At 43.5% G+C, this 13,294-nt stretch overlaps 1 protein-coding gene across 1 annotated transcript in view; it reads left to right on the forward strand.

Annotated features, from left to right (window-relative positions):
- Window positions 1-13,294, forward strand: part of WDFY1 (WD repeat and FYVE domain containing 1) — a 47,841-nt gene that overhangs the window by 28,728 nt on the left and 5,819 nt on the right. The window contains exons 5-9 of the mRNA XM_028105186.2: window positions 947-1,097; window positions 2,636-2,748; window positions 4,548-4,674; window positions 5,994-6,099; window positions 11,982-12,083. Coding sequence (XP_027960987.1) covers window positions 947-1,097; window positions 2,636-2,748; window positions 4,548-4,674; window positions 5,994-6,099; window positions 11,982-12,083 — 599 coding nt within the window. The remainder of the gene's footprint in view (window positions 1-946; window positions 1,098-2,635; window positions 2,749-4,547; window positions 4,675-5,993; window positions 6,100-11,981; window positions 12,084-13,294) is intronic.

Here is a 13,294-nt window from a genome sequence, read left to right on the forward strand (position 1 = left end):
ACTTCATTCATCAGACTACTGCTTATTAAATGCCGGCTGCATGCCAGGTCCTGTACTAGATGAAGTAGACTAGACAGGTCACTGTCCTAGTGTGGCTTACAGTCAACCTGGAAATGCAGACATTTCAGGAGTTAGGTAATAGAATACCTTCCTCATTCTCAGCTATTATTTTGGAATACAGAATTCTACAAATACTTTGTCTTTATAAATAATAAAAAGTTACACACAAATTATTCCAGAAACAAAATGCTTCCACTATTTTTTTTTAATTTCAGAAAATTGAAGTTCTCTTGTTTACAATGCCAGTGTTTTCTTTTTCTTTTAAGATTTATGTATTTATTTTGGAGAGAGCAGTGTGCGAGCAGGGTGGGAGGGGGCAGAGGGAGAGAAGCAGACTTCTCACTTCCCCAACCCAGGCTCCATCTCACGACCTTGAGATCACAACCTGAGCCAAGACCAAGAGGCAGTCCTTTGACTGAGCCACCCAAGCGCCCTTACAATGCCAGTGTTTTCTAAAAGGTCAAAGTACTAAAGTGATAGACTATAAAAAAACATTACTCCTTTAAGAAGAGACTACTGCTTTCCATATGGAACGTATTGATAGTAAGAGCAAAGTAAAAATGTTCTTTCGAGTATAGCAAAAAAAAAAAAAAAGGTCTGGTCTTTGATCAGTTATTGGAATCCCCCTTGAGCATCAGTCTTTAGTGACCTGCAGCTTCTGATTGTCCACCAGGTAGGGAGACAGGGTAGCTGGGAAGCCTGTGGTAGCGTGGTGGGGTAGGGCAGGTTATCTGAAAGCTGCTCACAGGGCACAGGCGTTTCTGTGGTACGACTGTTCAGACCGTGAGTCTCCAGGCCAAGCAGCTGGAGAAGGTGAGGCTCACTTTTGATTCGGAAGGTCCCATTTCTTCATGAAGGGCGCAGACTTCCCTTTCTGTCCTCGCAGCTCATCAGAACCGGGTGTCCGCCATCATCTTCAGCCTGGCCACCGAGTGGGTGATCAGCACCGGCCACGACAAGTGTGTCAGCTGGATGTGCACCCGCAGCGGGAACATGCTGGGGAGACACTTCTTCACTTCCTGGGCTTCGTGCTTACAGTATCCTTTCAAGGGCTGGACCTTCTTCTGCCTAGCACTTCCTCGGCTCAGTGGTTGGCTTGGCTTTGAGGATGATCATAAACTGTCAGTTGAGATCCAAAGACTGAGGGATGCCTGTATATTTCACATGAAATGCAAGACTTCCTGTATCTGCTTTTCTTTGGTATAAAATTGGTGTATTAAAAATAATAATTAGATGAATTACTGTTCTTATTGGGAGGTACTATCTATTTTTAATACAATGTCTTAGAAAGCTAAACCTCATTAATACAAACCCCCACCCCCTCGTTCCTTTGCATTTTAAGGTGAAAGAAAAAACTTTTCTGTTGAATAAAGACCAAAAGGAATCGATCTTTTGTTTGGTTATTGGCAGAATGTGTGTGGAGAGGGTTCATAATCCTTTCCATATTCTCAGAGGTGCCTCAGGATCCCCAGAATGTTAATGAATTGCTGCTTTCACAGTTTTTTACCAGTGTATGGAATTTGTTTCATGTAGAATTTGCCCTTGCTTAGGGCTCCCTGTGGTAGCTGTGTATCTTAGTGACAGCAAGATCAAGGCTGTCAGCAACAGGCAAATACCCCATAGTAGTTTCTTCTTCAGAGTTGGATGTCTGGGTTAGCAAATTCTTCTTTTTTTTTTTCCCATTGAAAGCCTCTATAAAAAAATGTTTGCTATGAATGAATGCACAGCATGAGATACTTAAAATAAGCATTAAAGCAGTACCATACGCTTCAGAATCAAATAAGGGAAAAATACTCAGATATTTGCTAAATAAGTCTTTCTGTTATGTATTAGGCTTTTCATATGGATTGATAGAAAAGGGCACAGAATCACAGAATCATGGCCCAGCCTGTGATGTTTCTTTTGACCTTTGGTTTGGAATTTAAAGCAATGGTTATCCTGATGTGTTTAAACTGCAGATTGGCCACAAATGTTTATGGCCATTAAGTGACTGTGAAAGTAATGAGTTGTTATCAATAGTTAGTTTAAAATTTAAATTTACCACTACCCCAAATAACTGCCTTTTGGATGATTAAACTCTCCATGGCAATTTAAAATAAACCATGCTTTTCATTTAAAGCTGCATCATCCAGGCCAAAGAAAGATAGGTGTTCGTATTTGCTATCAGTTTTACATTATTTCCAGAGATAATTCATAAATAGCCATTTTGTTCCAGTTCTTTCTTGCTGTTTTCACTATTGAGTATTTTACCTTTTTATACTTTATTATAATTTGATTATTACTACTTGTTTTCATGTCTGACTCTTAACCTTTTTTACTGCTAATTCCTAAGGCATTGATTAGAATAGTCCTAGGTACTCCATGAATTCTTGTTGAATGAATGAATGTTGTTAATTTTCCCAAGAAAATTTCCAACTTGAAAGCTTGTTTTCTTAAATATGTACATATTGCCTGAATTTCAGTTGGGTACTTCCTGTCTCATAGTTTTGTGCTTATGTCTTTAAAATGCACATTTTTTTCTGTTTTATAACTTTCAGGTGGATTGTGTTATGTATCCTTGACTGCTTCTCCACAGATACGATTTTGATACTCAGTATGCTTTTGTTGGTGATTATTCTGGACAGATCACCCTGCTGAAGCTGGAACAGAACTCCTGTTCAGTCATTACGACCCTCAAAGGCCATGAAGGTAGGCTGTGTGATCACCCACAGGTTTTTCACCTAATTTGGGCATCCAGATTCAGTTCTCAGCTCTGCGGCTTCATGAATGATCAGCTCCTATGACCTGTCAGTTTCAGTTTGATTGGCCAGATGTGGGATTTGGATCTAAAGGACTGAAAGCGAACTGAAGATAGGGTGTTGGGCTGGGTTTCATGTCGTCAAAATCCCTTCCAGATTGCTCGTATGGATAATACTTTCTATTTTGTTTGCCTGTTTAAATTATTTTCAGAGGGTCTTTGAAAATTTCTTGTAAATGGTGAGATCTTTAGAAGAATTTTTTTTTTTTTTTTTTTTTTTTAATTTGTCAGTTTCTAGGATACTGAACAAGACCTGGTGGAGCAATACAATTAGGAGAAATGTCTGGGCTGGTTCTGCCTCTGCTCGGTTAGGGACTGAGGGCGAAGAGCGGGTGGAATTTTATGATTTTTACAGTACAGTGAGTTGGCCAGGTTCCATGGAAGGGTTTTAAAATTCAGTTGGCTGTATTGGGTAACAGATTAGAAGTTTTGACACCGTTTGGTTTAGATTGAAGAATTGGGGATTTGTTCAAAGAATTAATGATGAACTTATTTATGAAAACAGTGTTTTAAGTAATAATGAGTTAAAGGTACTCTATGCTTCCTAGCTCATCTATTTGGGTGAAATTGAGTGTGTCAGCTCAGGGACCTTGTGGAGCAAAGGGGAGAGAGGAGAAGAACAGCAAGTTAGAATGTCCTTGGGCAGGAAAGCACCGCCCCTAAGGAAACCACTTGTGTTTATGACTAATGGTCCCATGATTTCCCATGATTCCCCAGGCTCCCAAGTACTCTCTGTGCTGCTAAGGACAGACTGGGTTCTGGTAACTGCTTAGTAGTGTTTATAGCAAAGGCCCATGTTTATCTGCTGTCAGGCCTCTAGCTGAAGTGTATGGGGCACAGGATTAAATTTATGCCTAACTGTTCCCTGAAGCAAGTTTTGCAGAAGACTTCTTTTTTCACTTACCTTAAGTTTCTGTGAGAAACTAGTTTCTGTTTGCTTTTGAATATGACTTCATCAGTTTTCTCTACAGCCACCAAAAATATTATTAACTTGTGTGACTGGCTCTGTTTTTAAGTTTGTTGATAATTTCTTCTAGGCAAGCAGTAATCAGTAGAATATGAAGAGAGAAATCTGTTGAGAGAGAAATCTGTCGAAAGAAAGATTTCCCAAGGATATTGAATCTGATAAGTTCACCCAGTAGAGAATGTGAAATGTGAAGTTTGGATTTTTTTTACCTAAATTCTCTGGCTTAATTGTGTGGTACACCTACAGAGCATTTTTTTTCTGAGACCCTCAATTTAATTTTCTTAAACATGCATCATGAGGTAAAACACCTGCAAGATCCCGAAGACCTGGAATAATCTAGATTTTTAGATTACCTAAGTTGACCACAGTAATCTTCACTGTCTTTTCTCATTAAATAGTGTGAGCTTTGTTTTTTCCTTCAAAAGCTTTTTCTGAGCTAACCCCTCATATGTAGCTATCATGTCATTTTTTTTTTGATACAGAATGAAGACAAATTTCCTTAAACGTCTTTGTCTGCAAAGTAGTTTGATGTGCATTCGGAGATCATTATCTTACAACTCTGGGGGTTGGATGTGCTCTGTCTTCTCTGGCCTGTGATAAAGGGTTGAGTGACCTCTCGTACAACAAAGATACATTTTTACTTTGGGGCTCAGCTGGTCCTCGTTCAGTCCCGCTATGCAGGTGTAGGGCTGTACCTAACCCTGCCCTCTCTCTGCCCTGTAGGTAGCATCGCCTGCCTCTGGTGGGACCCTATTCAGCGGTTACTCTTCTCAGGAGCCTCTGACAACAGCATCATCATGTGGGACATCGGCGGACGGAAAGGCCGCACACTCCTGCTGCAAGGCCATCAGTGCGTGGCTGTTTTTGGGGGTGGGGACGGAATTGGAGTCTGCCGGGGGGCTGGGAGCAGGGCAGCATTTGTATTCTGCTACTGCTTTCTCAAACCCCATCTGTTAAGACAGCCATTTGCTGGGGCTCACTCAGTCCCTTTTAATAGCTCTTCTGTGAGTCCTGAGTGTCTGATGTTGTAGAGCAAAATAGAGCCCAGGGTCTTCTTCCTTCTTAGTCCAAAGAGCACTTGCCTCCTGCCTCTCCCGAGGAGTCACCCTGTTGAAATACCTGCTCAGGGCACAGGGGGTTAAGGAGGGCAGATGAGGACTTTCACTGTGGAAGATTGCGTGGAATGCCATGCTGAGCCTGTCTCGAAGTGGGTGCCTGACTTGTTCTTTTATTCTGACACGTAATGTGTGGGTGTGGTTTGACACAGTTACCTAAGCTAGGGCACTGTAATACCCAGGCTCTTGCCTTCTGGTTTTGAGAGGGAAAGGACATTGGCCTTTCCTTTCCTCCCCGTTGGTTAGGCTGTTGCTATTTACCATAAGCAGAATCAGGTTGAAAAGTAGCCAAGGAAAGATTTTTTTTTTTTTAAAGATTTTATTTATTTGACAGAGAGCACAAGCGGGGGAGTGGGAGAGGGAGAAGCAGGCCCCCCACTGAGCAGGGAGCCCGATGCTGGGCTCAGTCCCAGGACCCCGGGATCATGACCTGACCCAAAGGCAGGCACTTAACCAACTTAGCCACCCAGGCGTCCAAGGAAAGATTCTTCATCCAAGTCTGCAGGGCAGGAGATTGTTTCGTAGGGCATCCAGAGGAGGAGTCTGACAAGCACATAGGAAGGGGCGTATTTTGCCCCATCATTGTGTGTGCGTGTGTGTGTGTGTGCGCGCACAAGTGAGTGCAGGGGCGTGTGTGTGTGTATCAGTCTCTGTAGCATCTCATCACCTGTTCTTATGGGTTGTGTTCCAGTAAGGGAGTCACCCCTCCTTTGTTCTTTGTTATGAACAGGTAGGTGAATCTTGCAGGCCTGAAAAGGAGTGGACCACAGCAATTGGTCCTGAAAACGGTAGCCATTGTCTTATCTGTGGCCTGCAATTCTGAGTGACTGACTGGAAAGTAGTGTTTATCTCATAGAAACTATTAAGCTGTATAATGTTACAGAATGCTGATTCAAGTTTAGACTAGAAGCAATAAGACCATTCCAAATTGTTGGTGATAAAATGCCAGTGGCTGGTTCCAGCAAGGGGGGGGGGGCAGAGATTGGAGCCTAAGTGAAGACAGGGTCCATGTTTCTCCACATCGAGACAAGTGACCGATGTGTGTTGTTTGCAGTGACAGAGTGCAGTCCCTGTGTTACCTGCAGCTCACAAGGCAGCTGGTCTCCTGTTCCTCGGATGGGGGGATTGCAGTGTGGAACATGGACGTTAGCAGAGAGGAGGTAAGAGAATGAGCAGGACAAGGCTGGGAATCTGGCTTCTTGGCTTCCCACCCTGTCCGCTCTCGATGCTGACCAGGTCAGAGACAGCCCCAGCCCCTCTCCCTTGTGCTTAGCGGTTATCATCTGATAAGGTCCTGTGTGTCACTGCCCCTCGCCCTCTCCCCATGTGAGAGTTTCCACAGTGACAAGCATTGCCCACAGACGGAGCATGTGGGCTGTTTTCAGTCTGGAGATGTGCACCGAGAACCTGCTGGAGACAGTCCCCCGTGTCACTGGGGCACGTGCTGTGCACAGCCCCGGGAAGCACTGTGGTGGCCCCATGGCATCCCTGCTACCCAAAGCTCTGGGAAGCCTGGTGTGACTAGTGCCGGGGTGCCTCACGTTTTCCTGGGAAAGGGTATCTTTGTCCCCTGCTTTTATTTTCCACTGAGCACATGTCGACATGGTGTTCTCAGGAGCCCTGAGTTCTCATTTGTTGGGGCCACCAACTAGTTGTGAGACCTTGTTCAGAGGAGTGTCATTATCTGAGTGTCCGTTCCTCCATCCATAAAGTGGAATCATTCAATGACACAACTTCCAAAGCCCCTTCTAGTTCTTGAGACAGATACGCTGATTGTCTAAACCACCTTGCCATCATCTTTTAAATTGAGAAATTTTTGACATATATCATTATATGAGCTTCAGGTGGAAACAGCAATTTAGCATTCATATGTATTGGGACGTGATCCCCACAGTGAGCCCAGTTAGCGTCCAGGACCACACATCGTTACAAAACTTCTGTTTCTTGTGATGAGAACTTTTAAGATCTACTCTCTTAGCAACTTTGAAATACACAGCACAGCTTTACTTAGCATACTGTACTTCACATCCCCAGGGCTTATGTACCTTGTAACTGAAGTTTGTACCTTTTGACCCCCTTCACCCATTTCCCCCACCTCCAGCCTTCTCCTCTAGCAACCACCAGTCTGTTCTCTTATCCGTGGGCAACTTGGTCTTTTTTTCTATTTTAAATAATGCTGCAGTGAGCATTCTTGACCTTGTCATTGTGTGATTGTTCAATTATTTATTTCAGACAGATTTCTGAATATAGACCTTCTGGGACAGGGAGATGTACATTCTTAAGGCTTTTGATAGATGTTGTCAGATGACTTCCAGGCAGGATTTCCATTCTCATGTCCACCAGCATGGGTATTATCTGTCTTTTCCAACCTGTGATGTAAATAGCTGAAGAGTTGACTTTTTGTTGATTCAGGAGAGATTTTAGTGTGGGGGACTAAGGACTTACAGTTTAACTTCAGACATTTCCTGAGCTCCTACAGGGTGGCTCACAAGTCCGGAAGCAGGTATTTATGCATCATAAAGGGCTTATGATGCTGCGTGGCACTACACACGTGCTGTGTGACGTTACAGGAGTGGTGCAGACCAGGTGCGCCCCATCGAAGCAGACACCAGGCGTGGATGCGCCATTCCCACCACACTCCACACACGTCTGTTTTGCATCACCTCCAATTATTTGGGAGTCCCATTTTCACTGAATAAACCTCCATCTTTAGCATACCACGGAAGACATAATCCAGGCAACATTACTCATTTCTAGGCTTTATGGCTACCATGCTCTATATGGAGATTCTTGCCTGCTTTTTCTAGGCTTGTAATCTCATGAAGGAAATGGACTATCCTATAAATAATAAAATGGAGTCCATATGTGGAGAAGTAGTAACTGTTAGCTTTTCTAGTAACCTTGTGAGACGAGTTAAGTAGAGGAAATCTTGATTACCTGTGTGCTGGCAAAATATTTTGGTAAGACTTAAGGTAACTCATTATTAAATACATATAACATTGGCTTGATATTACTTATGGACACTTTCCTTACAAAACTTTATTTTAACTGTGTTTTACAATAGCTGCTAGTTACAGGCATGGAGAACAGCCAGTATACTGTTTGGTTTCCTGGACCCTAGGCCTGTTTGTTTTGTTGTTGTTGAGAACACAGAAAACTCAGAGGCTGTGTTCCCTGGCTCACATGGGAAGGCGACCCTTGGGGCCAGTGCTGCTGGTGGTTCTCCTAAGGGCTTACCCACTTGGATTTCAATCCACTATTCTTATCCTTGGTAAATTCTTTTAGGAAAAAAAAGTGACAAAATAAAAGCAAGATTCCCACCTTCAGGGTTACACAATTGTGGAGTTTATCTGTATGTCTAGGGAAAGAAAAGACAGCGCCATCACTCAGGCTGCTTCCTGTGTAGGCGATTCTCTTTTTAATTGTTTGTGCAAGATTACCCCTTGCATGCTGGCAACACATCACGCTCTACTAGCTTTTCTGTCTCAGTAGTTGACAGTTTTGGTGGGGAAGCAGATTATGTCAGAAAGATGCATTATTGGGGTACCTGGGTTTCAGCTCAGGTTGTGATCTCAGGGTCCTGAGATGGAGCCCCACATCGAGCTCCGTGCTCAGTACGAAGTCCACTTGTGATTTTCTCTCCCTCTCCATCTGCCCCTCCCCCTCCACACGCACTCTCTCTCTAAAATAAATAAATAAATCTTTTTAAAAAATGCATTTTTTTAGTAGTCTTATTATGTTTTTTAACCAGCTGAGTATAGTGCAAAGGGAAACAGCCTATGATCTATAAGGTTTTGGCCCTGGGTTAGGGTTTGTACAATTTGCCTAGGACTTCCTTAGGCAAAGGCATACAGAATTAGTCCCAAATTCTCTAGCCCCACACTGCTTGCTTGGAATTTCTTTCTGAGTCACCTGGAAATACTGATTGAGGCAGTTGCCTCCCTGCCAGATCATAATCAGAGGGGCTCCTTTTTGGAAGTAGGCATGAAATGTAAATGAGCAAGTAATAATTAGAATGAATCCTCTTTTTTTTTTTTTTTTCATTTGAGAGAAATAGTGAGAGAGCACAAGCCAGGAGGAGAGGCAGAGGGAGAAGCAGGCTCCCTGCTGAGCAGGGAGCCCAATGTGAAATTCAGTCCCAGTACCCTGGGATCATGCCCTGAGCCAAAGGCAGATGCTTAACCGACGGAGCCACCCAGGCGCCCCTAGAATGAATCCTCTTTAAAAGAGAACTTTTAAACTAGTAGATCACAGGATGTATAATGGCATACATTAGTGTATATGGTATACATTAGTACAGTGTGGATTATTGCAGCAATTGGTAATAGCGGGGCAGGGGAATTATTCTTGCTACATCATCTTTGATCAGATGAGGCAGATGGAACAGGATGTAGAAAAGAGTGAAACAGAATACTTGATTAATGTTCTCCTTTGCTCTTCTTAGGAAAGAAAATTTTTTTCTCTGTAGGGAATAAGCATATAACAGGATGGTTCCTGACAGCGTAGAGCATAGGACTTCATCCTGTTAAAAGCAACAAAGTGATGGGTATTTCTTGCAATAAACTGTTCCGGAAAGCCTGTTTATTTCTGATGTTTTTTGTTTGTTATCTCAAATTACTTCAAGCATACCTTTCTTCCTTTGAGTCCCTTTCCCCTGCAGCTCAGCAAAGTAATATTCTTGCCGAAACCCCTAGACAGAATGATGCTCCTGAGGCTAAGGACCTGGTTCTGTCGGTGGCTACGCCCCAGAACCACATGTGGAGACCTCATGTGTTCAAACCCAGAAGCCCCACATGCAGCTGCTGTGTGGAGTGTGGCGGGCAGGCCGAGGGGCTCAGGCGGTGCTGCTGTGTGTCCTGGGGTCGCCACCCACGCTGTCAGCATGCACAGGTGCTCCAGGATCAGAGCCACAGTTTCTCTGCCTGCAGAATGAGGATAATGTTGCTCTGTATCTCCTGGGGTTGTGTGGAAGATCACGTGAAATAAGGCATAGCAGATCCTCGATACATGGCCTGACTTACATGATACTTTGCATACCAGGCACCGTGCAGAGCACTTTGCCCATATTTACTCATTCCCTCCTCACACCCTTACAAGGGGGATACTACTGCTTGAATCTTGCTGCCCTGAACACGTCCTGCGCTTTGTCCCGCATGCGTGCGGTACCGTGGGAGTCCCTCCGGCGTGGGTCCCAGACGTGAGACCATGCCGTGGGACCTGCATCTCCTCCCCCGTGCTGTTGGCCGCAGGACCCACCGTGGGGGCCGTTGTGCATAAGCACTCTTCCCAAACCACCTTCCCTGTGCTGTGGACCACAGAGACACAGCGGCGATTCTGCATCCAGACGGTTCTCTTTCTCGTGGAGGTACGCGTCTCTGTTGCTCTTTGCATCCTCCCTACCTTCCAGCATGTCTCTGATCACTTAAAGGGACATCTCTTCTGTCTCAGCCCACTTCATGTGATCTGTGGGTGCTCTCCCTGCCCCCACCAAGAAACACCTTTGTCATGGCTGTCGTGTGTAGAAATATTTCTAGTGACATAGCTAAAATAAGAAATAGGAAAGCCGAAAGTTCTGATGCAATAGGAAGCAAAATAAGGAAGTAGGGGCACCCGTCCTTGAAGCCCCCAGACATCCCGTTTTGAGTGTTGAAAGCCCTCTGTCTTTACTGCCTGTGTTAGAAGGGTTGCTGTGATGCAGGGTCTCTGCTCTCCCAGCATTGTCTCCTCTTACCACAGATACTTTTCTTGACATCCCAATTTCAAGATCAAAAAAGGATTATTTCGTCATAGTCTTTGGTTTAATTGATAGAAATGCATGTTTTCTGTTGTTACTGCACGTATATAATGATAAGTGATTGAGGTTAAATATTAGCTTTGAACAATTTCATCTTGTAATAGGGAATTATTTGTTTTTTTATTTTTTTAATTTATTTTTATTTTTTAAGATTTTATTTATTTATTTGACAGAGAGAGAGACAAAGTGAGGAGGGAACACAAGCAGGGGGAGTGGGAGAGGGAGAAGCAGGCTTCCTGCGGAGCAGGGAGCCCGATGTGGGGCTCGATCCCGGGACCCTGGGATCATGACCTGAGCCCAAGGCAGACACTTAATGACTGAGCCACTCAGGTGCCCCTATTTTTTTTTTAAAGATTTTATTTATTTGAGGGAGAGAGAGAGCAGGAGTGGGGAGGGGCAGAGGGAGAAGCAGGCTCCCCAATGAACAAGGAGCCCAACAGTGACATGGGGCTCCATCCCAGGACCCTGGGATCATGACCTGAGCCAAAGGCAGATGCTTAACCAACTGAGCCACCCAAGTGCCCCTAATCGGGTACAATTTGTAATGGTTTATTTAGAAAAATATTTTCTAAGTTCTTGCTAAAGTAATGCCGAGACTTTAATCATCCTGTTTCAATAAAAATTCATTGAGAACCTAGTCTGTGACAGGCTATCCGTACACAAAGATGAGCGAGCGTGGTGAGTAACTGGTTAGTGGTAGAATGGAAGTGTGTGGAAAGGATGACAGCACAGAGAGGCCAGTGCTGGGGCGGAGGTCTGGGGGTGGGGTGTGTACACGGGAGACCGTGCCATTCCTGGGAGCTGGGGGCGGGGGGAGGCGCAAATCTGTCGGACGTGAGACGCACCTGGAGGAACTCTCCTGTTGGTCACCCTGTGACCTCACAAGACTTCCCAAGTGGTAGTTCACCAGATTCTGTAAGAAATGGATTTTCACTCAACTGGATATAGATACTAAACACCTCTGGCACAGAAAAGAAATATATGAAGACAACCCTGAGGAGTTCACAGTGGAAACTGAATTACTCCTCCCTGTCTATACATTAAAAATCGAACAGTCCTGTAACATTGCTAAAATGATAGAGATTACTGAAAACACATACGATTGAATAAGGCAACAGCTCTAACATATTGAGGAGTTTTTTTAAAATGCTAACAACCAACAAGGTCTGAAATTGTTGTATTAACCCTGAGAAATCCTAGGAAACAAGCAGGTGCTCCAGTGGTGGCCTTGACTTTGTCCTCCCCCAGGCTCCTCAGTGGTTAGAGAGTGATTCTTGCCAGAAGTGCGAGCAGCCCTTTTTCTGGAATATAAAGCAGATGTGGGACACAAAGACACTGGGGTTGAGACAGGTGAGTAGCCAACATTGAACTGTCACTGGGTTAATCACGTAACTTGTTCTTTGTGGTATTAATCTGTCATTTTGTTTGGAATCGTACTTTTTCCTATAAGTGCTGTGAACTGCATTTTTGAGGTCACTATCTCTGTGTAACAAACCATGAGTGGGACCTTTCCTGGGGCCAACGAGATTATTACCTAAGTGTTCCATCGCTTGTCCAGCGTTGGAAGAGCAGGGATGCACGGAAAACACTGAGAGCCTATTTGTAAATACATGAAAGATGCTTCAGTTAGGAGTATTACTTGTTCAAGTCAGTGTTCTGTGCTAAGAATGAAGCCGGTCATATGACTGTAAACCTTATGCTTTCACTGTTTGTTAAAAATGTAACAATTTGGCCCTCACTGGAATACTGTGACACTAAGAATTTTAACTTATTCACAGGTTGTTCCATATAAGTGTACCTGGAACATTTTTATTAAGCATGTTTCTGGTACTCTTTTTCTTTTTTTTGATTAAAGAAACATGTCCCAAATAGCCTATAGATTTCAGAGACGCCCTTATCACTAGGTATTCATGTACTTCTAAAGTTCTACAAAAAACATATTTCTACAGCAACCTTGAAGGTAGCCTACTCCAATTGAATATGAATTGGTGCAGGTAAGTAATAAAGAATGCTAATTTTATTTCTTTGCACCTCTAGGAGGGATTGGCTTAAAGTCTGTGTGTGTTAATAAACTTTCTTTAATGTTACTACGAAGCTACTCTTCCACAAGGTCTGGTAGGAGACCGGCAGGAAGTACAGGGGAGATCTTAGCATTCCTATAACATTCTGATGCTCAGAAATGGAACCCGAGTTCCATGGTTAGCCTGCTTCCTGCAACGCATGTCTGCTGGTAACTAGTGTATTGTAATTGATGGGCCAGATAATCCCTGCGTGTATGGGAAATGTGAAGAAGTTAATTTCCATTTTATGAATTAACTACTAGAAGAGAGAGGAAAGGTAGGGGTCACTAAACTTTGAGTGTTGAAAGAATATGACAAAAGTCATAACTGGACTGTTTTGAATGTTCTTGAAGCTTATGTCCAGAGTGATTGAAAGATTAAAAGAAATAGTAAAACATATGATTATGGATATTTATTTCTTAAGGAGGGCATATTACATTATTTCAAAACTTTTCTCTGACAGGAATAGATTTTTTTCCTGCAACCCCTAGTCATTTGAGC

The sequence above is a fragment of the Eumetopias jubatus genome, unplaced genomic scaffold (genome assembly GCF_037043125.1).
Source record: "Eumetopias jubatus isolate StellerSeaLion01/CBP00866 unplaced genomic scaffold, mEumJub1_p1.0 scaffold_3, whole genome shotgun sequence".
In the NCBI taxonomy this organism is placed as follows: Eukaryota; Metazoa; Chordata; class Mammalia; order Carnivora; family Otariidae; genus Eumetopias; species Eumetopias jubatus.